The 22,218-nt window shown below is 34.6% G+C and overlaps 3 protein-coding genes and 1 long non-coding RNA gene across 16 annotated transcripts; 3 read left to right on the top strand and 1 right to left on the bottom strand.

Moving 5' to 3' along the window:
* Window positions 1-3,094: 3,094 nt before the first annotated feature.
* LOC149988252 (uncharacterized) lies at window positions 3,095-4,478 on the top strand. Its single transcript, XR_016505281.1, has 2 exons — window positions 3,095-3,577; window positions 3,713-4,478. It is a non-coding gene; the product is annotated as an uncharacterized LOC149988252 (long non-coding RNA).
* A 7,117-nt stretch (window positions 4,479-11,595) lies between these two features.
* Window positions 11,596-17,520, bottom strand: LOC112287686 (uncharacterized). Of its 8 annotated transcripts, none has more exons than XR_016505122.1 (6): window positions 16,764-17,324; window positions 16,403-16,507; window positions 15,120-16,225; window positions 14,720-14,910; window positions 14,393-14,528; window positions 14,084-14,183 (listed from the first exon to the last, which is right to left on the bottom strand). XR_016505122.1 is itself a non-coding variant. In XM_090253686.1 (5 exons), the coding sequence occupies exons 2-5, from the start codon at window positions 16,885-16,887 to the stop codon at window positions 14,842-14,844; spliced, it is 1,404 nt and encodes a 467-aa protein (XP_090109812.1). In that variant the 5' UTR covers window positions 16,888-16,992; window positions 17,379-17,520; the 3' UTR covers window positions 14,084-14,841. The 8 variants fall into 8 exon arrangements, 3 of the variants coding, with proteins under 3 accessions (XP_090109812.1, XP_090109811.1, XP_090109810.1); XR_016505124.1 differs by having other exon boundaries at window positions 14,393-14,468; window positions 16,764-17,316; XR_016505125.1 differs by lacking the exons at window positions 14,084-14,183; window positions 14,393-14,528 and adding an exon at window positions 11,596-13,092 and having other exon boundaries at window positions 16,764-17,316.
* Window positions 12,114-13,530, top strand: LOC112287688 (uncharacterized). Of its 2 annotated transcripts, XM_024530970.3 has the most exons (3): window positions 12,114-12,452; window positions 12,567-13,055; window positions 13,227-13,530. In XM_024530970.3, the coding sequence occupies exons 1-3, from the start codon at window positions 12,114-12,116 to the stop codon at window positions 13,329-13,331; spliced, it is 933 nt and encodes a 310-aa protein (XP_024386738.1). In that variant the 3' UTR covers window positions 13,332-13,530. The 2 variants fall into 2 exon arrangements, with proteins under 2 accessions (XP_024386738.1, XP_073392943.1); XM_073536842.2 differs by having other exon boundaries at window positions 12,114-13,055; window positions 13,227-13,465.
* LOC112287687 (uncharacterized) lies at window positions 17,328-20,115 on the top strand. Of its 5 annotated transcripts, XM_024530966.3 has the most exons (5): window positions 17,328-17,447; window positions 17,789-17,859; window positions 18,066-18,111; window positions 18,364-19,378; window positions 19,690-20,115. In XM_024530966.3, the coding sequence occupies exons 2-5, from the start codon at window positions 17,811-17,813 to the stop codon at window positions 19,810-19,812; spliced, it is 1,233 nt and encodes a 410-aa protein (XP_024386734.1). In that variant the 5' UTR covers window positions 17,328-17,447; window positions 17,789-17,810; the 3' UTR covers window positions 19,813-20,115. The 5 variants fall into 5 exon arrangements, with proteins under 5 accessions (XP_024386734.1, XP_024386736.1, XP_024386732.1 ...); XM_024530968.3 differs by lacking the exon at window positions 17,328-17,447 and having other exon boundaries at window positions 17,469-17,859; window positions 18,313-19,378; XM_024530964.3 differs by lacking the exon at window positions 17,328-17,447 and having other exon boundaries at window positions 17,670-17,859.
* The last annotated feature ends 2,103 nt before the right edge of the window (window positions 20,116-22,218 follow it).

The raw sequence follows: 22,218 nt of genomic DNA, 5'->3' as shown, positions 1-22,218 counted from the left end.
CACTCTTAATCAAGATTAGACAAAGCTCTGATATTGTAGGTGTACTCTTGCCAATCTGTCAGGGACAAGAACTCGATGAAAAAACAATTCAGACAAGTGAGCCTTAATTCAAAAAAAGGTAACAAAATATAAATAAACAAGTATATATATTGAAAGAGAAATTGGAATATCTATTGCCAAAAGACAAGAAAACTAGAGACCCTTGAAACTAGACTGGAAGCAAGAAAAGAGTTGACAAGAGTGAAGAAGGCTTCATTTGCATCTAATTTTTTTATATCCATTTTTATATGATAAGATCTTTAATTTTAAAATAAATTATATTTATAGCTTTAAAAAATTTATTTATGACTTATTGGATTATCACTAATAAGTGATTTGCTTCTAATAGTGAAAACAAATAAAATGTAAGAATATTAAAATAATACAATTTAAGTAGAATTTTATAATTTTTATAAGTTTGTACATAGGTTTTCTTCTAGTATCTAAGAAAATCCTAAATAGTCCTTACTATACCAATTTATAACAATAACTATCCATCTATTGAAAAATCAAACCATCAGAAACTTCAAAAATCCATGATCTTTTTTTCAAACTCATTTTTGTATTAAAATTTTGTCGTAACTCTATTTATCCATTCATAACACCTATATAAAGTCTTAGCTCCAAAAATCCCTTTAAGATGTATAAAATGATCAAAATATAATTATCATTGCTCAAATTAAAACCAATACTATGAAAGATCAAGTATTGACTCTTAACATCTATTTTAAATATAAATATGAGTACTATCCTTAGTCTTGTAATAGATAAGGATAGTTTGAATTAAACATCAAGTTAAAAATTAAACCACACTTAGTCCATATGGCACCTTTCACAACTTTTGTTGAGACTAAATTGTATTACCAATTTGTAAAGAATTCTCAAAGTCAAAAACCTTATGGACATGTTTTTGCAAAATAACAACTTTAGTAGACCATTCCAAGTTCTTTCTCTCTTTTAATATACTGAAGCTCATATGAGTTTCCATCCAACTTCTTGAATTTCATCTGTAAATTTTTATTATTTTATATTTATTAGTTTTAAAATTTTACATAGCTTAATATGTAAAAACTTTTTTTCTTATAAATAGGTACTATCTTAAGGATCTTCTATTAACTAGAGGCAACTAAATCAATAATTTAAAATCAAGTCTGTCAAATAGTGGTACAATAATTGGATGAATTGTTGGTGTTGTTTTGGGAGCTACCCTCATCTTTGAAATTATAACATATTTATTTTGTTGAAAAAAAGAAAAAAGTTTTCAATGATCCAAAGAAAGGGCAATCTTGGTGAGTGATGTTCCTACAATCTTACAGCCATAATTATTTTTAAGACCATATTTAAAATAATGGCAATTTTTATATTACCATTTATATTACTTGCAAGATTGTCTATTATATTAATATAGACTTAATTCCATCAAAATATCATAATATAATGACATAATGATTTTGAAGGAGTGATCCTAATATTTAAGATTATAATTATATCAAAAAAAGAAATGATTCTAATATTTAAACTTGTAATTGTATCAAAGCTAAAAGAGAATATAAAAAAGATTATTCAAATCCATAGAGAGAAATAGAAGGATTTTATCCTTCAGCTAAAAGAAAAATATTCTTTGGAGAATGTTAAAAGGGTAATTAAAAAATCATTCATGGAATGGATTCAAAAATCTAACAAGGAATTGATTACAATAGAGTTATTTTTAGAGTTTGAAAGATAATTTCTTCAATTGTCTCAAGTAGAAAAGCTTGATTTATTAAGATAAAAATCATTCTTTATATGGTTCTTAGTTCTATTAGAATATTATCTCTTCTACTAAATCAGAACTAATAAATCTTGTGCCAAATCTATATATATATATATATATATATATATATATATAAGCTTATTTGATAGGATTTAAGAATAAATTAGAATAATTTAGTATTTTTGAGTTATTAGAAATTTGGTCACAAAAGTAATTATATAAAAAGTGGATTAGGTTCAAATTTGGTCTACAAAGGTAGCTATCTATATGAGCTAGTATTAAAACAAGAGAGTGGCCAACTTGTACAATCTAGAGAATATATAGGCATCATGGCTTTTAATCTAAATTATTCTTCCTAGATAAGAATTATATAGCATTAATTTTTAGATTTTTTATCTCTAATTTTTTTTTTTTTCATTCCTATTTTCTATCTTTTTTATTTTACTTCTTTTTTTTATTCATAGAATTATTTTACTTGGCTTAATACAGAGACTATTTTCTTCAATAGTCTATCTATTTCAATAGAAATAGCATTAGAAAATAGGATTAAAATTAATATTAACCATGAAATTTTTATGAACAATTTAGAGATTCTTTAGTACTACTCTTTCTAATCTTAATAAAATATTAAAACTAATTGGAATTACATATAGATAGGGACTGGCCTATGAAGCAAGAGCTTTGAATTCTTTGCCTCTTTGAGTTATCCTAGATTGTCACCATATGTGAATTATTGAATTGACTGACTTAGGTATTTAATATAAAAATTCACTTATTTTGCTTAAAATCATAGATTTTATAAGTTAATAGTAGGAATTTAAAGAAAAAATTTTAAAAATTGATAGCTAATAGTGGACATGCAACCTAAGATAGAGTTTAGTAAGAAAAAATCTACAAAGAATATGTTTTTTAATTAGCTAATATTAGATGAAGGATCAAAAGAAGTAGTCTTTGTGAAAAAATGATAATAATAATAATAATAAATTATCAATAGTTTTTAATATATATATATAATAATTTTTAATATATATATATATATGATAAGAAATAAATAAATAAATAAAAATTAGAAGCAAAGTCAAAGAAAGAAAATACATATATTATATATAGTAGAAAGAAGGCTTAGAAAAAAAAATGAGAAGAAAGGAAGAAGAATATAAAATAAAATAAAATAAAATAAAAAGGAAAAAAAAAAAAAAGAGAAAAAAAAAAAAAAAAAAAAAAAAAAAAAAAAGGTGATGAGGAGGACGAGAGGCTGCCCAAGAACAGTGGCAGCCTCTTTGTTGATAGGGGTTTGGCCGCCCGGATCCCTCACTCTCTTGTTTTTTGTTTTTTTTCTGTACGAATCCCAACTCCGATCGAGATGGAGTTTGTCTTTGAATTTTTTTGACGTGGGTGTATTCAACGTGTGTGTATTGTGCGGAATTTGGTGTGGGCGAGGTATTGCAGAAGTTCAAGTGCTGCACCGTGATCAAGTTCTCTCTTCTGTCTTTCCTTGTGTTTGGTGGACGGCGTAGTTGTTTCTTCTCCTTTTGCTATCTGAGTGGGATTTTTTGGAAGCCAAGCAGCGAGATTAGTTACAACTAGTGTATCGTGGTCGGACAAATTCATTTTGCGACTGAAGCAGGCTTGGAGTTCCAGTGTAATGCAGCAGAACTAATGCGGTTGGCAATAGAGGTGGCAACTTTGATTTTTTGTTCTGCGTGTGGCTAGTTCTATATGGTAAAGTCGATGCAGAAATGTGGAGTTGTGGTGACGATGTACTAGGTCTATATTCAGCTGCAGGTATGTTGCAGTTGGAATAAATTTTTGTTTTCTAGCTGTAGTGCAAAAGTTTCTTGACTGTGGTTTTGTGTCTCTTGGAGTATGCCTTGTTCTTTTTAGCAAACGGCGATGTAGTTACTTCTAATTCTGTGACAGTCCCTGTGGTTTTGAAGCGGCTACCATGAGGGAGCTTGTTGGTGTAGCGTGGTGGTGGCAGATCTTATGAAGAAAAGATACTAAATTGCGAAGGCTTTGAGCACACAAAGTTCAAGTTCAAATAGAGGACCCTTCTTAAAATGTGAAGAAGCAGAAGAGGGAGAAGTAACAGCAGGTGTATATCTGTGCGACAAAGTACTTCCGTCACTAGGTTCCTGTTGCACACTGTTATCCATGGCTTCAAGTTTCAAATAATGTTCACATATTGGAAGATTCACTAGCTCGGATCGAGCACAAGGTGTGGTGGTCGAGTGTGGAGTTGCAAGTCAATTGTAAAGGAAACAAAAAAAAAAAAAAAAAAAAAAAAATAGAAGAAGATTTAAAAATTACTTAATTGTGAGAGATTCTAGTTGATGGAACCTCTAAGAGCATTCAAAGCTTAGATCTAGATTGCTAATTCTACAAAGTACTGGTGCTAATATTGAACGACAAACAATGTAGAAAAGAAGCTCTAAGAACGAGACAAATTAAGAGAATTGGGAGCACCTCACATCTCATCTTCTTCTGGTTCCTTGTGCATTATATCTAGAATCGAGGAGCTACAAATTGCTCTTTGATTTCATAAAGCTTTCCATAGAGTATAGCTTACTTAACTTCTACAAATAATAACAACTTGTAGAACTAAATTGACTAGACAATGTAGTAATCTAATAATGTAGCCACTCTTTGGCAGATTGATTAATGCACTTGCAGTGCAAAAGATATATATATATATATATATATATATATTGTATTCACAAGAAGAATTAGAGAAATTGCCAAGCTGCTCCAATCATTAATATTCAATGCTACTAATTGCAAGATTATGTCAATTTTTATGAGGTGGATATTGTACTTTTTAAGATGAAGATTCAATCTAGAGCCATAGTTACTCTACAATTACTACCTCCATTGAAGCTCATCATCAACCAACTTGGTAAGAATTTTTAGAGTGGATGAGATTAGACTAGAAAGTGGAAGAAGTTATATTAAGGTTTGACATATTAGGATTAAAGATGAATTTTTTAACATGAATAAAGTATGTAGATGAAATGTGATTTAAAGATGAAATGTTATTCAAGGATAAATTTTTGTCAATAGATGAATTTTAATTAAATATAAATTAAAATAATAATAATAATAAATAAATAAATAAAATTATATTAATAAAGATTTTTTAATTGCATGGAATTTATCAAGTGAATTTTTAATTATAAGTGTGAGTTGGTAATAAGTTTGGCTTCATTAATTGATTTATTTCAGAAAAAAATTAAAGAGTGAATTAATTAAAACTTAATTAATAGCTATAACTTCTAATTTTATATAATTAATTCATTTGTTGAGAACTAGAATAAACTTCCAATTAGTGGAGGTTTATTTTTAGCTCACATATTTTGTTGTCAATCTTTCATCTTTTTTTTTGTCTTCAAGAAGCAACTCCAATTTTTCTTGTAATTTTCCATCAGCTACTTGAAGAAATAATTCAATCTTGTTTGGATCCAATGATAAATTTTCCACCTTTAATTTTTGAGAATATTGCCCTTCAAACTCCCTTAATAGCTCTATTACTTCTAAATTCTTCTTAGGCCATTCAATCCATTCTAGAAATAATTTCTTAATAATATGATCAATGTCTTTTAAGAAATATTTATTTTTTAATGCATGTGAAATATCTACTATAAACTTCTAAAATACTTTATAATTGATATAACATATTCTTGTATCTCCAATACTATGGCAAGTTCAAATACCTCAATCATCTTCTTCTCAAAAACTAGATTTTATTTCATTTTTCATTTATAATATCTTAGATACTTTGAGATGTCTCTTCCATCAAATTAATCAATCTTATTAACCACTATTTGCAATGATTTGGTTGCTAAAGCTTTCTTGTGATTATTGCTTTGTTATTTTTGTATAGATAATATAAAAGCTTAAAATATACTTGTAACCATTAGATCTATATACATATCTTGTCTTTTAGTAGAAACTCTACTAGAAACTCTTCCCATAGCTCCTTCAAAACTCTTGCTATTGTTTTCCATTAAATAAAAACAAAAATAAAAATAAGCAAACTCTAATACCTCATATTTTAAGCTTTCACATTGGATTTACCACTTATGTTGAATTATATGTGTTCTTGTTTAAAAATGCATTGGGAATCTAATTCTAAAAGGTAAGTAGAAATGCAACAATAATTATACCAAGTTTAATAGAGACTTAAATAAACTTTAATTAATATTTAATAATCTCATTTAGACTTTAATCAATCAAAATAAATTTAAAAGAATTTACAAAAGAAATACAAAGAAGTTATAATTTAACTTCAAAAGAATATAATAAAAAAATTCTTTAAACAAATATAAGAATAATATCTTAAATAAATAATAATAATATTTTTAAAATTCTATAAATAGAATTTTTATAAAATATTATTAAAGATTCTAAAAAATAATAAATATAAAAATTCTAAATAAATATTAAATAAAACATAATTAATGCTAATTTAATCCTAATAAAAATCCTAATAAACTTTAGCCAAATCCAAGGTCAAATTCCAATTAAAATCCTAATTCAAATCCTAATAAATCTTCACTAAATTCTAAAATAAATCCCAATGAAATTCTAAATCCTAGAAAAATCCTAAATCCTAAACAAATCCTAAATCATAATCTTAAACCAAATCCTAATGAAATCTAAAATCATAAATAATTCTAAGAAAATTCCAAGTAAATTTTAATTAATTACTATAGTTATTTGAATCCTCAGTAAATATTAATTAAATCATAGTTCTTGACTAAAATTCCATCTAAATTTTAATCAACAAGAAATTAACAAAAAAATAAAGTTTAAAAAGAATCAAACTTATCAATTATAAGAAAAGCTCTCAATTTTTGGCTACCTTCCTTCTCCAACTTAAATGCTAATCTTTTAACACCAATTTTTTCTTGCTGAACCATTCAATAATTCCAAAAATTGGATTATATATAAATATTTAATTCTTAATTGAGCTCTTCAAATTTTCCTTTGATCCAATTAGTAGATAAAACTAGATCTCAAAACCACTCATTGACCTTAAATCTCAAATTTTTGAAACCATAATCCACAAAAATCCTCATATGCTTCAATTTAACTACTGATTGATTTCAAATTTTGCACACATATTCACAATAAATATATCAATAAATCATCCAAATTTCACCCATGCACATGCTACAAAATTCAAGAAATTTTCAAATTTATAATTATATTTTTATTTCTAAAAATCTAAATCCATTGAAAACATTAGTAACTTTGAAAATCTCTCAAAATCTCAATATTGATTCAAATAACAGAAAACCAATGCTTAAATATCTCTCTTTATGTTTGCTTTCAAATCCTACTCTTTGATTTGCAAAAAATCCCTAGAGTCACTATAGGTCTGTGGTTTTGTGCCTTAGGATCTAATTTGACCTAAATTGACAATCAATCCTCTTTGAATATCAATTTTTTGTAATTTGAGATAAGTTTTATTTTAACCTATTATTAAAACTTTTTTAAACATGTCTATATCAATTTCTTATGTCATTTACTATGATTTGGCTCATTTATGCCTCTATGAAATAAATAGAAGTTCCTTCTATAAAATGCAACATAAAACTAAACATTTTACTTCCTTTTTAAAATTTATCATTGTTTTTTGACTACATCTTTCTACTAAGATCTTCTATAATAACTACAATATTCTATAATAACATCCATATTTTTATTTTTCACTATATAGTTGTATTACCATATAACACCATCTTATAGATTCTATATGGCATTGCAAAATAAGAGATATTACGACAAAATATGAATGCAATAGCAAGGCTTTAGTTGAAGCAACTCCATTATAATATTTTATTACTTGGTCTTTGATTGGAGTAAATTCTTAATTTTACCAAGTTAATTATTATTGGTCAAGGTATCTATATTATAAGGGAGTTTAATAAATAGCACCAATTCTTTAGGATGGAGTTTGCAATTTGTGCCAACAACTTTATTGTATAGAGGATAAATAAAGTTTTACACAATTTGAAAAGGTTGATTTCTAAAGATATATCTCACTTGAAAGATTGCATTTCTTAAATATCCACCTATAGTAGAACAAAATTCTAACTTTTCAAGACTTTGGACAAGGCAAAGTTTCTTTAAAAAATTAATCAAATCAGTTCAAACATGGCCATAGAGAATTTTGTTCTACTTGTGCTAACTTTGTCCAATGAAATTTGGACCAACGCATTAGGTTTTAGGATTGACAATAGAGCAACCTTACAATAAAAACTATAAAATTTTATTTTTGAAATAATAAATAAAATTTAAATCATAAACTAATTTTTTATTCATATGCTTCTTCACAAGAGTTAAAACTTGTTCTATTTCTTCTTTATTCTTTCTTTGAATTTATTGAGATTTGGTAAGAACAAAGAGCTTATCTTCTCTATCATGTTCTTGAATCTCTTCTTTTTTTTCCTACTCAATAGCTAATTTCTCTATTTCAATTGTCATTTTATTCTTTTCTTATCTTTCTTATAAATCTAATTATTTTTATAAACAAGCCTCAACTCTCTCACTTTTTTGCTTTAATAAAATCAAGTATTATTATTATGGCAATTTTTTGTTATAATGACTATGCAAACAAATTGACCATCATGTGGTGTCTTTTTAGAGATTTCTTTTAGAACTTTAAAAAAGTAGATAATTCTTTTTTTTGAAGTAATAGTGGTGGTATTGCCGACTAACAATTGTCATATAAAAGACAATATTAGTGATATAACTGAGGATATAGGAGAAATAGAAGACATTAAGAAATTATGCTCCTCATGTAAACCTCTTCTTATTCATTAAATTTGTCTTATAATAAAGTCTTCAAAGTAGCCTTGGATAGTAGTTGTTTAGGTCATAAATTCAAATTGGGCAAAAAATCTACGAATTGGTCACTAATACTATCATAGAGTCTTATGATAATATTATATTTTTTATTGCAATAAAGTCCTTCTTGTAGATCAAGGTCATGTTTAACCTTGTATCATACAAATCATGCATTTTTTTATAGAGTTAATAGTTGTCTTCCAACTTTGTGGCCATTATATGTATACTTTGCTTTTAATCCTTATTATTGATATTAGTGTTCTTACCTATTAATTAGTAGTATGAAGCCATAAATTTTCTTTAATAATTTGCAATCAACTTAGCATGTTTGCCACAAAAAAGTTAAACTTATCTTTTGATGTCTTATTCATATCAACAGCTTCATACTTCAAAGCTCCAACTTTATTTATTTGCTTTCTACATACCTTTGTTTTGCTCAAACTATGCAATTTTTGAAAATTATCTTTTAATAAGTTGACAATTATAACATATTCATTTATCCTAAAAGGATCTTTTTTACTACTCTTTGCAAGGCTCAAGAACTTCTTAAGAGGCATAATGAATAGTACAAAAGAATGAGAAGAATGGATGTAGAATATTAAGTTGACATATTAGGTTGACTTGATATTACTTCATACATCACAAAAATATCAAGTCATATTTCAAAATCTTGAAGATAGTAATAAAGTTTGAATAATGATATTTTGGATTTGATATTTCAAATAATCTTAAAAATACTACTACTAAATCTTTAGTTATTTGGTTTTGAAAATACCTCAAGTTTGAATCCTCTTATTGAATGGATTGATGAAAATATCATAAAAACACAAAGTTGTAGCTGGAAATTTATTTCAACAATCTATCTTCACATTCATATTATTTGCTTTTTTTTTTTTGATTTTACTATAACAATCAATTTCAATTTCTTGTTGCAGCAACAACTTCAATTATCCTAAATTCATATTCACACTACAATGCACTTTTGGATTATTGCTAATACACACCATAATATGATGGCATGTAGTGTAATAGCAAATATTCTAGTGGCATTAATAATACCCTTGAGTTTATAGACTTTATTAATATCAAAAGTAATTAAATATATTAATTATTATAATATCATTTTTATTTTATGATACTATTTAGATTTTTTATATATTGATATTTTTAATAATAGTATTTTAAATCACCATTAATATAATTATGTGATTTTTAATTACTATTAATAAAACAATTAATACAAGTCTTAACCATTTAATGTCTTATTTTCAACACTTGAAACTTTTTTGAATTTTAATACAAAGTAAAGTATTAGAGCATAAGTAGGTGCTTAACACTACAATATGTAATGAACAAGTGAGCAAGAGGTTATATAAAATTCTAATTTCCATTACAACTAATACATCTAAATTATCTTTGGTCATGTTAGACTAAAATATTTTGAAATATTTAAAAGTATTTTATTGTAATAAATTTAACTATATATGGATAGATAGATTTTTCTGATATTTATGATATTACGAATTATAATATTAATGATATGCATTTCATAGAAACGCATTGGTGGGTTCGAAGTCACGGGCTTGCACTAGTCAATTCCGTTTCTAGGGTTTTCATTGCATTGCTGATTGCAAGACCCAAATGGAGACGGAGCCTCGGGAGCACCACCACCAGTCTCGAAGCCTGGAACGCACAATGCAAGCCATCGACGAAAGCGGAATCGTCCATGGAGTATCGAGCTATTCCCGCAGGGGGGGGCTTGGCATTTGAATTGTTTGCAATGGGGGCGGACAATTCTAAGTCGTCACCCAACGGCGACAGACCGGATGCAGAAAAGAAGGAGGCAAGCGAATCTACGGGAGTTTCCACCAAAGAACACCAGCCGACGTCCTGCTATGGGGACCAAAGGATCCTGCACAATTGTGGTTCATCGTATTCAATCGACGAGGCTAGCCGAGTGATTAACCATTTGCTGTCCGCTTGTTCATTGTTGGCTATCAGAAGCTGGCACAGCATGGCCTCTTGGATCTTGCACTGGACAAAAAGCACGCAATATCCGCATTCCAGCTATTATTCAAAAGCAGCGCAATATCCCTGAAACGCCGACTTCCCCTCCTCGAGGCCTTCGGTTTGATTCCAGTTTCTCGTGATGAGTGAGTTTTTCACATCATCGATGCAGTCGAGTCACATGAATCAATCACCTCGCTGGTTCATAAAAGTTGGAAGCCATTGGAGAGGATGTCACGTTTAATGCAGCCAAAACAAACCGTTCGTCGACTTCTGATAGAGGCTGTAGAAAGAGTACAAATACCCAAAAGAGTAGCCGACTTTGGCTAGAGAGGTTAGGGTTTGCTACTTTTGGCTTATGCTATTGTAACCGGAATATTTAATGAAAAGCTGCTAAAAAGCTTCATGATTGGGTTTCTCTTTTCTATATATCTAGATGCACGACAAGAGTTTTGGTGCTGAGTTGTTTTAATCGTTGGCCTGACAGGAGAGAGTAGTTGGCGGAAGTGGTTCCTACAACTCTTCAATGTTACAGCTGTATGTAGGTATTAGATTCTATACTTTCTCTACAATGTACATTTCGTTCATAACACATATATCTCTTTATTCAATCATACACAATTCTTTAGTATCACAAGAATCTAATACTGAAAGTATTCTTTCTCTCATTCAATAACACTCTGCAACTGTATCTCTCTCGAACTGTCAAACACACTAAACTAACTTATAGACATGTGAAATCCTTTGGTACTACGAATGAATGAGGAGTAGAATATGTTTGGGTGCATTCATCCAATAGTAGGTCCCGGTAGCTAAGTGTAGATGATTGGCGTTGTCAGACTATGTTTGCGCAGTTGATACAAAACTCGGTGGGTTTGTTCTTCCAAAGCCTTTCGTGCAATCCCTTGTTCAGCAGAAGGTGAATTTGCAACATAGGGGGCTGGTTGATGATCAGACGATGATCTGGATTCAAATGGAAACTTCCAGAGGTTCATTGCAGTTTGAGACTACTGAGAACCAAAGACATTGCAGCTACAGATGGGCTTCCTTTATTAATTATCCACCGTGTTCTGATCTTTCTCTTGAGTTGATGCAGACAGTACTTGACGCTGCTAGGTATTGCTTATGGATAAAGCCTTAACATCAGACGTTGAGTTGAGAGTTCGTGCAATGGATGCTCTAGCTCTACTGGAGCACTTTGGAGAAGCTACGACATTTCACCGTGGACATGGACTGCGGGCGTGGATTAGAACGCAGATATGTTGAGGAGTTCCGGAGTCTCATGCACATCATGAACCAAGGGAAGATCTTAGATGCCAAGTGGACATCAGATATTTGATTGTGAGAAGATAGATTTGCCGTAGAAGTTCTGCTATCGAGATATATATTTCCGGGAGAGTGAAGAAGGATAAGTCCTCATACGATTGCTGGTCGTCGGGCAGCAGCTCTTGGAGTCTCTCTGATGCCAAAACCCCTGAGAACTGTCTCCACAATGGTCAGCAAGAAACATCAACTACCTGCCACTTCCCCAGGTCCTTCTGCCAAGAAAGGTTTTTGTCGGGGGAAAGATGCAGTCATGCCGTTTTCGTTAACGACGTGCTGTATTGGAGGTTCTGCCCGCTCGAGAAGTGTGGTGGAGGGGGCGCGATCAGGGCGAAGCTGGTGGCCGGAGCTTGGATCAGGTAGAAAGTCCATGTGGGTGCCCAGTTCAGGCCCGTTACACATGGATGTCGCGGCTGAGCCGGACTTGCTTGAGCCAGATATGGAGCAAGCAAATAATGTCCAAAGCAGACAGGATCAGGTACTTTTCCACTCAGCCTCACCTTCCATTCAAACGGCAAAAAGCTGCCTGCGCGAATTTTTTTGTTTGAGTTTCGCCACTCTGATGGTAATATTTGTTGCAATTATTCTCAAGGATGCTCGGATCAAAGTTGATGAAGATGATTTCTCTTTCGACAACCCAATGGCGGCTGCATTTGTCTTTCAAGAAGACATGTGCCAACGTCGTGCGGATGCACGAGGACCAGCTGAAATACACTCTTCGCACAATTCTGTTATTTCCACGCCGAATACCGATGACCTTCAGTTAAGTAACAACCACCATCACTCCGAGGATGTCTCAAGTTCAGGCGGCAAGGTCTCATACATCTGCTTAGACGGCGAAGAACAAATTGTCGTACTTGACGTGCTTGATAGCATTGGCTTGTCCAGTAGAGTCGTGAGTAGCTTCACTCCGGGAGCCCTGAGCAGATGTCTATTGGGGATGGGAAAGTCTGAAAGATTTAGTGTGGACCTGCAGCGAGGACTAATAATAGACAGGTCGCAGCGTCCGCGTACCTCCGATGTGCGGCTAGAAATAAAGTCCGAGAACTCACTGAGTTGCTCCATACTGGCACCTTGTTTGGTACGTTACATGTACTTGTGCAGTTCCTCAGTGCAACCTGTTTGAATCAGTCTGTTATCAGTATCGCAAGAACGTTGGTAATTCTAGCTTTCTTCAATTGTACTTTTATAAATCAAAGCACTGAATCTGCATAAAAGATTGCTAACCCAGGAAAAATTTCATGTTTTGCAGCCCTTTTCACACAAATCACCCAAACATGTGCCCAGATTCAACAAGAGGATGTACCCAGTGAAAGATCGCAGCCCATTAACGACTTCACTGCCCGTTTCTAGATGACTAAAATGTGCTACTCTCCAAAACCGAGCCCTGACGCTAAAAGATGTTTTAGTTGGTAGGTAGATTAGGACCAGTTATCTATTGTTTAGCTAAAATTTACCTTCTAAATAAGATCAACAGCTCTTGAACACAATTAGCAGGAACTCCATTCTAATGTAGAGAATTTTTTAAAATGTTAAGTGAGCACAATTCCCATTCATCTGATGGCTGTCTTGGGTACTCTAGTACCAAGTGCAACACTTTAACCGGAATCAAACTTTCACATGAAACGGCTTTCAAAGCGTGATCATTTCTTGAGTGCAATGACCATTTCTTTCTTCAGTGTTACTCTATTTCAGATATCACTCCTTTGTTAAAAGTTCTACATTTGTTTCTAAGAGCTGATGCTGAAGCCAATCCTGATTTCATTTCATTCCATTCTAGGACTATCTCACAGAACAGAAAATAGTGGACCAAAATTTTTAAGCACCTATTCGACAATACAAGAAATTTAGCAATTACTGAACCAGCGAAAAGAATGCACCGGCAGGAAAACCAACCCGAATCTGTACAAGAAAACCAGATCCTAACTCACCTGATCCCATTGGAATATGTCGGTCATTCTGGCATAACATTGATAACGGAAATATTTGAATAGCAACAACATTGAGCAAAAAACCAAAAAGACGAAATTCGAGACGTATGTGATTCCACAGTCGTCATTAGAATGACGCACAGTAGCTGGTAACTACATAATTTGTTTCCAATTCATGGAAGGCAATAAAATAATTCTTCTTTTAAAACTTTGAGTCATTACAAATAAAAGCCTAGTAACATGGTGCACCAACGCCTTTCGACAGCGGATTAATGCACCTGTAACAGGAAATTTGCACTAGTCAGTGCTTCGTGCAACTGTATTTTCCTACATACCGGTTGCGAGGGATTGCTCTAGATCACATCTTAACAGCGAATAGAGATGCGTGTATTTACTCTTTACATCGAAGTCATAGCGTTCTTTAATTAAGTTGCAATGTCCTAGCATCTACATGATGATTGACTAAGAGATGGAGTGGACAACTCACTTCATAACAACAAAATATAGATGATGAGTCAGGTGGTAGGTGCGGATAGAAGCCTCTTTCGGTGCGTCTCTCAGAACTGGTTCAAAGTATTTTAAAGAAATTAGGCGTTCTTGTAATGCCGCTGTCTGGGAACATCCTACTCGAGTTTTAAAGCAACACGTCAATAAATCTCCCAACCAGAATCCCGGTTCGGCTTTGTGAGCCTGCAGGTGTTATTTCAGACTCCAGAAGCCACATCAATTCTACACAATTACACCCGCACCCCAGGAATTACAAAAGCAACTAGATAGATGACCCACCAACATGTAGGGGTGATCATCAACTCACCAATATCCTCAAGCGCAGGAAAAATGCCAGCTATTTCAGGAAGAAAATGAGCTTGGCATAGAAACGTCATGTATTGCGCCAATGGATTGTGTTCTTAACATATGTTCGTGCTGCGAGCAAAGTCATGATTTACTCAGCCAATCCAACCATCCTTGCACAGCAAATCCTGTCAGATACTCCGCAAGATCTGCCTGTAGGGACACAATAGCCAGAAAATCTTTATAAGAAATAAACAAGTGGCAGCTTTGATCCGAGAAAATACATTCAAAGCAAGACACAACTATGCCATAGAAGAGTTCCATATGAAACCGTAAGGAACATGAAGGATGAGGATCAGGAAAGCCATTATTAGCAATTAGTCCTGCAGCTCAAAACAGTAGAACAACTGAAGGTAGCATACCCTTGTCCAAGTTAAGCTGTAGTTGTCAATAGAGACCCGCCAATCCTGCTCGTCTTTCGAGAAAATCTCCGGGTTTGACAATTCAATGTCGTCGGATGACTCGTCGTCACTATCATCTGCATCAATCGAGCGACGTCTCTTTTGTTTTCTTTTCCTTGGACGTTTACTACTTTTCCTATTCCTCTTCCTGTTTCTGACATCCTTTGCCGGAGAATGATGTCGGAACTGAATTCCACTTTCATTCAGCACGGCTTCAAAATTGGTACCAGCAGAGCTTGATAACTGATAGAATAATACCCAGGCCTCTAGGGCTATATATCTACAAACACTTGCTTTATCCATCCTTGATATTTTGACTTTAAGAGCCCAGTGTTCTTTTTCCTCGTCGTTGGTTCTGTTGTTAATGAGCTGCTTCAAAAAATTAGCATCTTCTTCATGTTCCTCTTGATGTAATGCGCGCAGAAGATTTCGCCCATGATTTATGCACGCATTACAAAACATAGGTTCCACCAAACTTTTCCACTGCATACCAGCAAAAGATAAAACCTCCATCCAGCTCCTAACTGCTCTGTCCAAATTAGTATTGCCGTTTTTGCCATCTTTCTTGTAACCACGCGGAAGGTCTGATCCCAAATGATTTACGAACATTAGCAGCTTGTCGTCGCTAGCAACATGGAGTAGCTGCTGACACAATATTGAAAATGACTCATCTCTTATATAGTTCTTCAGAACCTTCCAGGTGTCCAAAGCACTATCTATGTCGCTAGCCAACTTCTTCACCATCACCTTTGCAAAAAACATGATATCAATGGACAAGAATTCGCCATCTTTCAAGGAATCCCTAAACTCATCCGACCGCCAAAACTCAGGTTCATCTTCCAAAAAGTTCTGGACAGTGTTAACAACATCAAGCTCTAAGAAGTAATGCGGCTTAGCAGCAACCGTTGAAGGTGCTTGCGCATGCTTCCCTTCCCATTCAAGAAGATGCCAACATAGGTCACGGTTTCTAAAAGCATAATTTGCGAGTGCACGGGCTCCTTGTTGATGCTCAGTTTGTCCAGCGCCCGCAAATTTACCGAACCACAGCAGAATGTTTTTCGGATTGTCTGTAAAAAAATTACGAAATAGTGAGCACGCGGAACAGCACTAGAGAACCCGAACTAAATATACTTGACCCATGTTGAAAGGTAGAAAATGTCGATTACTGCACGCATACTCTTTATCAACATTTCAATACGAAATTCAATCCAACACGTATGGTTAGTGAAGCACTAAAAGCAGACCTGAAAATAGCCTCTTAAAAATGCTGCTGTCGTCGGCAATCAACTTCGCTGCAATTCGAGGTCTATTTTCACAAAGCATCCTTGTGAATTGAAGCTCCAAAGGACCTGGCGAAGACGCGGGCCGTGATCATTTTAGGTACAGAAGATGAAGTAGCCCAAGTAAAAAACCGATCACCATCCAGTGCCTTGACTGGTGTGTGAACAGAAGATGAAAACTTCACGGCGCTTCATATTAAATGTTTCGTCGACAATCGGAATTCCTAGTTGCCGGGTCTAGAAGAGCAACGAATTTAAAATTTGCTGCATCCTTCCCAAAGTACCCTAATTCGCGAAAGCGGAATCTTAAAGCAAAGTCTCTTACCTTCTGCATTCTCTTCTCTACGTTTCACACTATCCCGCATCGAATTTTGCAATAGGTCGAAAAAGCATTCCACCTGTACGTGAGAAGGAACCTCTAATAATGATAGGGTAGTAATAAGCCACATCCGAGCTTCAACTCCCACCACCCTCTGCAACACAGCTCCAATGCTTTCCAGCCACTCTCTCCTCCGTTTGGCATCTTCGTCATTGCTAACCTCCACGCCAGGAGGCTTTTGTAAATACAAGGACACCATGGACCCAGATCAAATAAACCTCTTAGTAAAAAAATTAAAAATCTTTTAAGTCTCAGAAACCTACAACCATCACCTGGTTCTGCACTGTGAATGAATATCTCCCAAATTTATACTCGCAAACAACCCCTATACCAGAGCGTGAGAAAATCCCTAACAACACACTAGACTCCATCACCGCTCGTAAAATCCATCAACTCTACCACCTCTCCTTGCACCTCAATCAAACCCTAATCAGCAACACAATTTGCTACATGAATCATCGCGTAAACGTACACAGTTGAACGGAAACCATCGAAAGCATCGCTGTGAACTAAACTATGTGTTCAAACGACATTAAGATATTGTATTTCGATGCAGAATACCCGCCCATCGAAGTATCGGTTCGGGGGATACGACCTCCGACGAAGAGGCGAGCAGGTCAGAAGCTTCAGGTATTGCTCATCATCTAGTCACTACTTTCGTCATTCTTTTGTCAGATGCAATGTTGCGTCGGTTATTCATCGGTGATAGCTGAATTGGGCTTGTGGGTGAACTACGCCTCCCAGTGGAAGATTCATAGCAAGGGAAGGTGGCAGCATTGTTTCAATCGATTTGCGGCAGAAATTGGTTGCATGTGCGAGATGTGTTAAAAAAGAACAGAGTATCTTTTCCCACTTTTCTGGCATGCACCGGTAGCGTAGTGTCACGTAGCAGCCTTGTCACCTGCTCTGCCAGGGACCGACTGCTTGGTGGCTCCACCTTGAGGTTTTTGTCGCTGATTCGATTTTGGCAGTTGCGGTGCTCTGTGATGGGAAATGCCAGTGTGGAGAGTAGCAAAAACTTCGCGACTTACGAAAATTTCAGGTTAGTAATTTCAAGCGCAGGCTAATTAATAGCAATTCTCTCTTGTTGCACTCAGTTGTGAAGGTGGGTTTAGGATCCTTTCAAGATTTTGGCGGGTAATCAGTATTGATTTCTCTGTGAATGTCCTGTTGGGGAGATAGGGATGGTGGGGAGGATTACTTGTTGAAATTCGAAGTGGTGAATGCATTTATTTCATTTTGGAACAGGAAGGTGTATCAATTCTGCGCTATCGAGAAAGTGGCTTACAACGAGGTTAGTACTTCGTGCCCGCTCGCTACTTACTGAAGATTTCGTTTCAGAGCTAGTTTGTAGTGTGTCTGTGGAGTGAAATAATGAGCGCTGAATATTATAATTAGAAATTTGGTTCTTGCTAGTCATTTAAGAAACTTTTCAGGCTGAGGAGTAATTGATGCTTATAGCTCGAGTTGTATGCATTTCTTTTGGTTCCCGCAGAATTCCTATGCAGTACGAATTAATAAACATGAATGCCGTGGATCGGTGAAGCCACTCAAGGAAGAGTTTGGCAACGAGGAGGATGGATTCTGGTCTGAAGTTCCCATGGAAGAGTTACATCTATTGGAAGTCCGGAGCGTGCGTAAGTTCGAGAAAGAGTTCTGTCTCCTTCAATGCTGCGGCAGTTACGTTTCCCTCGACCTGGATGCAGACCTCTAGCACCCGAAGGAAATTTGGTAAAAGTTTGCGGATAAGACACTTGCCGCGATTGCGCCTCGGATCATCTGGTTCATGGCCTCAGTTTCGGCAAAATGCAGCTGTTCCGAAGACATTACGTATGCGCAGCAAAATGTCAGCAGCTGACGCAGGAGGTAGTATTAGCCTGCGTGCAGATGCAAATATGGAGGCAGAGCACTCACAGGAAAATGAGCGAGATTCTGATTCCTCTGAATTCACATCCGAGGTGACAGAAGAGGCGGTAGAGGACGTGACAGAATTCCAGTTATCCGGCGATGAGATAGAGTTGAAGGAAATCGGAACCTCTCTTTTTTCAATCAAAACAGGAAAGAAGATCATAATGAAGATTAGAGATGCTGGCATGCAGTTTGTTGTGAACAACGTTCAGGGAGTGATTGGCTTACTGAAAATTGGTCAAAACCAGTCGGAGCCGGTGGTACTACAGCTACGTACTTCCATGATCGAAAAGCAAGATGGAGTGGAAGCCGTGCACCAATGGTCAGCCACAGAGCTTACAATGCAACATGTTCAGCTAGCACGCATCGCCATCGACATCAAATACCTAGTGTTTGCATTTACGTTCTTCGGCTTGGTTCGCATATTAGAGACAACTGTGGCTGTCTTTTCTACCAATGCACCTGCGTTGAGGAAAATGATGCAATCGCTCTATGCTTTGGATTACCTTGTGATTTCATGGTTGGCATTCAATCTAAGGAAGCCGATTATCAGCATGCTGCAAGTGGATCCCACAGATTTGAAGAGGGTGGCCATTTTGAAGGTTCAAGTGTGGGAAGAGCTTCATGCCTTTTTTGCCCGACAATGGAAAGTGGTCAGTTGCTGAGCCCTAATTTTTATGTCTCGAAGATTATACCAGCTATGACAACATGTCTGCTCTCATGTGGTATCTCCTTTGTTTGCAAGATTTCAAGATGCTGCTGGTTGCAATTTACGCCGAAGATGCCATGATAGTGTAGTTTCATACACTTGCACACAAATTTGCGGACTTGCTGGAACTTGTGTAGACGAGCTGTCACGCTTTGGAAGTCGAGAGTCCATTTTACTGAGCTACCCATTGTTCAAGATTCCTGGTTACAGATTTATTTAGTTTATGCATTTACTTCTATTTTGTGTGTTTTGTAGATGACGGCGGTTGCTGTGGCAAGATTTCTGGGCATAGTCGCAAATTACGTCCCTTCATTCCAATGGATGACCAACCATGTTAAGATCGCCTGGGATATGTTGATGGCTGTTCCACCGTTTTAGGTTCTCCTCCATCTACTAAATGAATAGGTAACAGGTTGTGTGTAAAATTTGAAATTGGACGCCATTTCCTCTCTGAAGCAGACCTGCTCGCATATTAAGATACACTGAGATGGTCTTCAGCTACAATGACCTAATTCCTTTTTGGAAAACTCGACCATGAGAGTTTTAAGTGCTGATGCAATACCTTGAGAGATTGTGTCCACCCTGACATATGAGCATAGTATTGTCTTATGGAATTTGAGACCTTTGCAATTTGATTGAATTGTGTGAAAACTCAATTACTAGCAATTTTCTGCTAGCAAATCTGGGGCTTATGCTTGTGTAACTGATCGAGCCAAGTTCACCCTGTGTTCAAATTCATTCGGGGTCAGTTCCGTTGGATGCACAATCTCAGTTAGAAAACGCGTTGCTCAATAGAGTTTTCTGAACCCTTTTATAATTTCAACCAAGGCAGGAAATTTCATGAAATGCCTCGATTTCTAAGGGACTCTAGGGTACATGAGGTGTTTCAACCTGCAGTAAACCAGTATGTGCAACATGGCTACCTTCCTTGTATGACAATGGAATTTCAAACTTTCCTTACATACCAAGTTCACCTCATGTTCAAAAATATTTGAGAATCATTCTTGCCATGTGAGGGCATAAAATGTATTGAGTTGAACATATTAAACCTGCTGGATCGCCGCCCCATCGGATAGAACCAACCAAGGTATAGACATCAACTGCGTTCGGGGTTAATCTTTGTGTTCAGTGATTTTTACACTTGCTGTGAATTATATAACACTGTGGGTCATTGGTATTGTATGCTGACTTCTTTCCATTTCGTGACCTTGCTCAATAAAGCGAGAATCAACATGGTATTAGAGCGAACAATGTGTGAGAGAGAGAGCTGAAACTACGAGAGTGAACTATGGGATCGATGGACTCAATTATTGCAACTTCTAAGATGCTTGCAGGACCCGATAACTACAAGATGTAGAGCAGCACGATTTGGAGCATGCTGGAACATGAAGACTTGTAGGACGTGGTGGTTTCGAGCAAAACAACACAGAAGGATCAAAACAAGGATGCTTCACCATAAGTCAGTAGCACCTCATCGAGCTCAGTCTTGATGGAGAGAGAAGAAATAGGAAGTGCTTATCAAGCGGATGACTCTGCCTCGAAAACTGGTTTAACGAAAGAAGAACAAGAAATCTTCCGCAGACGAAGAACGCAGGCCATGGAATTCTTTCGGCTATCTTTATCAGAAATGGTAAAACCCTATATCCTTGATATTTCTGACCCTGCTATGGCTTGGAAAATCCTAACAAATATATATTCAATGATAGTAATAGCAAATGTGATGAGAATATTGGATAAGTGAAAAAATCTCAAGATGACAAAAAATACAATAGTATTTGTCTTCATGTATACAACTTGCTGAATGACTTGAATGAAATCAATGAGTTGCCTAGCAAACTGGGGCATTTAGCAAGGTATTGTTGAGCTTCTAAACCAATGAATAAGTATGGACAACCACAGAGAGCAAATCACGTATCTACTAATAGATTTCCTTCACATATTGAAATTCACAATGTCTCTCATGTTTTGTCAATAGTATCACAAGAAAAAGATTAGGTTATTAATAGTGGTGCCTTGAGACACTTCTTCGAAGATTAGGGAGTCTTTTCACATATGAAAAACTCTCTCAAATAGAAAACTATAGCAACAGCAGATGGTAGAAATCATTTCGTAAAAAGAAGAAGTTATGTTCAATTTTTTGAAAACAATGACAAAATAAAACTATTAAATGTACTCTATGTTTCTATTTTGATACAAAACCTCTTATCAATTGGACATTTTGTACAAAACAACAATTGGATCTTGATATTTAGAAAAGAACTTTGTATTACGTTAAAAGATTTGGACCCTCAAAAAATATACATCCTTGGTTATTGGGATTCAAAATCTAAGCTCTATTAACTAAACATAAAAAACACAACTACTTTATCTTGAAATTTATTAAAGACAACCAATGATACTAATTGCGTAGACTTTATATCAAAATTAACAAATATCAAAAATATAGCAAGCAATAATCAAAATCTATTACAACTACCTTTAAAAAAAAAAATTGGTTGATGACAAAGAGTTTGTCAACATGAATAATATTAGTTACAAAAATTGTAGATAAAAGAATATTCAAACAGAATAAGGTTAACCAACATAATACTTTTATATAAGATCAATTTGAAATAGCATATATTATATTGATACTTAATAAAGACATTGATACATACTAAAGACATATCATATACTATATCAATATATACCAAGATTAGAATTATATATATATATATATATATATATATATATATACAAAATATAATTATGGATCCTCTTCAAATATATAAACAAAATATTTAA

This window comes from Physcomitrium patens, chromosome 10 (assembly GCF_059467195.1).
Source record: "Physcomitrium patens ecotype Gransden chromosome 10, ASM5946719v1, whole genome shotgun sequence".
NCBI classification, from domain to species: domain Eukaryota; kingdom Viridiplantae; phylum Streptophyta; class Bryopsida; order Funariales; family Funariaceae; genus Physcomitrium; species Physcomitrium patens.
Note: the sequence above shows the minus strand (reverse complement) of the source record. Positions and strands in the feature narration are given on the sequence as shown.

What these genes read in the sequence shown, in the direction of transcription:
- LOC112287688 (XM_073536842.2), top strand. Translation starts at nt 12,114, where the DNA reads ATGCCAAAACCCCTGAGAACTGTCTCCACAATGGTCAGCAAGAAACAT. An exon ending in CCATACTGGCACCTTGTTTG is followed by an intron (nt 13,056 to 13,226) that starts GTACGTTACATG and finishes CATGTTTTGCAG; the next exon opens with CCCTTTTCACACAAATCACC.
- LOC112287686 (XM_090253684.1), bottom strand. Translation starts at nt 17,016, where the DNA reads ATGGTGTCCTTGTATTTACAAAAGCCTCCTGGCGTGGAGGTTAGCAAT. An exon ending in TAGAGAAGAGAATGCAGAAG is followed by an intron (nt 16,508 to 16,763) that starts GTAAGAGACTTT and finishes CGTCTTCGCCAG; the next exon opens with GTCCTTTGGAGCTTCAATTC. An exon ending in ACAGCTTAACTTGGACAAGG is followed by an intron (nt 14,911 to 15,119) that starts GTATGCTACCTT and finishes GTGTCCCTACAG; the next exon opens with GCAGATCTTGCGGAGTATCT.
- LOC112287687 (XM_024530966.3), top strand. Translation starts at nt 17,811, where the DNA reads ATGCCAGTGTGGAGAGTAGCAAAAACTTCGCGACTTACGAAAATTTCA. An exon ending in AGAAAGTGGCTTACAACGAG is followed by an intron (nt 18,112 to 18,363) that starts GTTAGTACTTCG and finishes GGATCGGTGAAG; the next exon opens with CCACTCAAGGAAGAGTTTGG. An exon ending in TTGCCCGACAATGGAAAGTG is followed by an intron (nt 19,379 to 19,689) that starts GTCAGTTGCTGA and finishes TGTGTTTTGTAG; the next exon opens with ATGACGGCGGTTGCTGTGGC.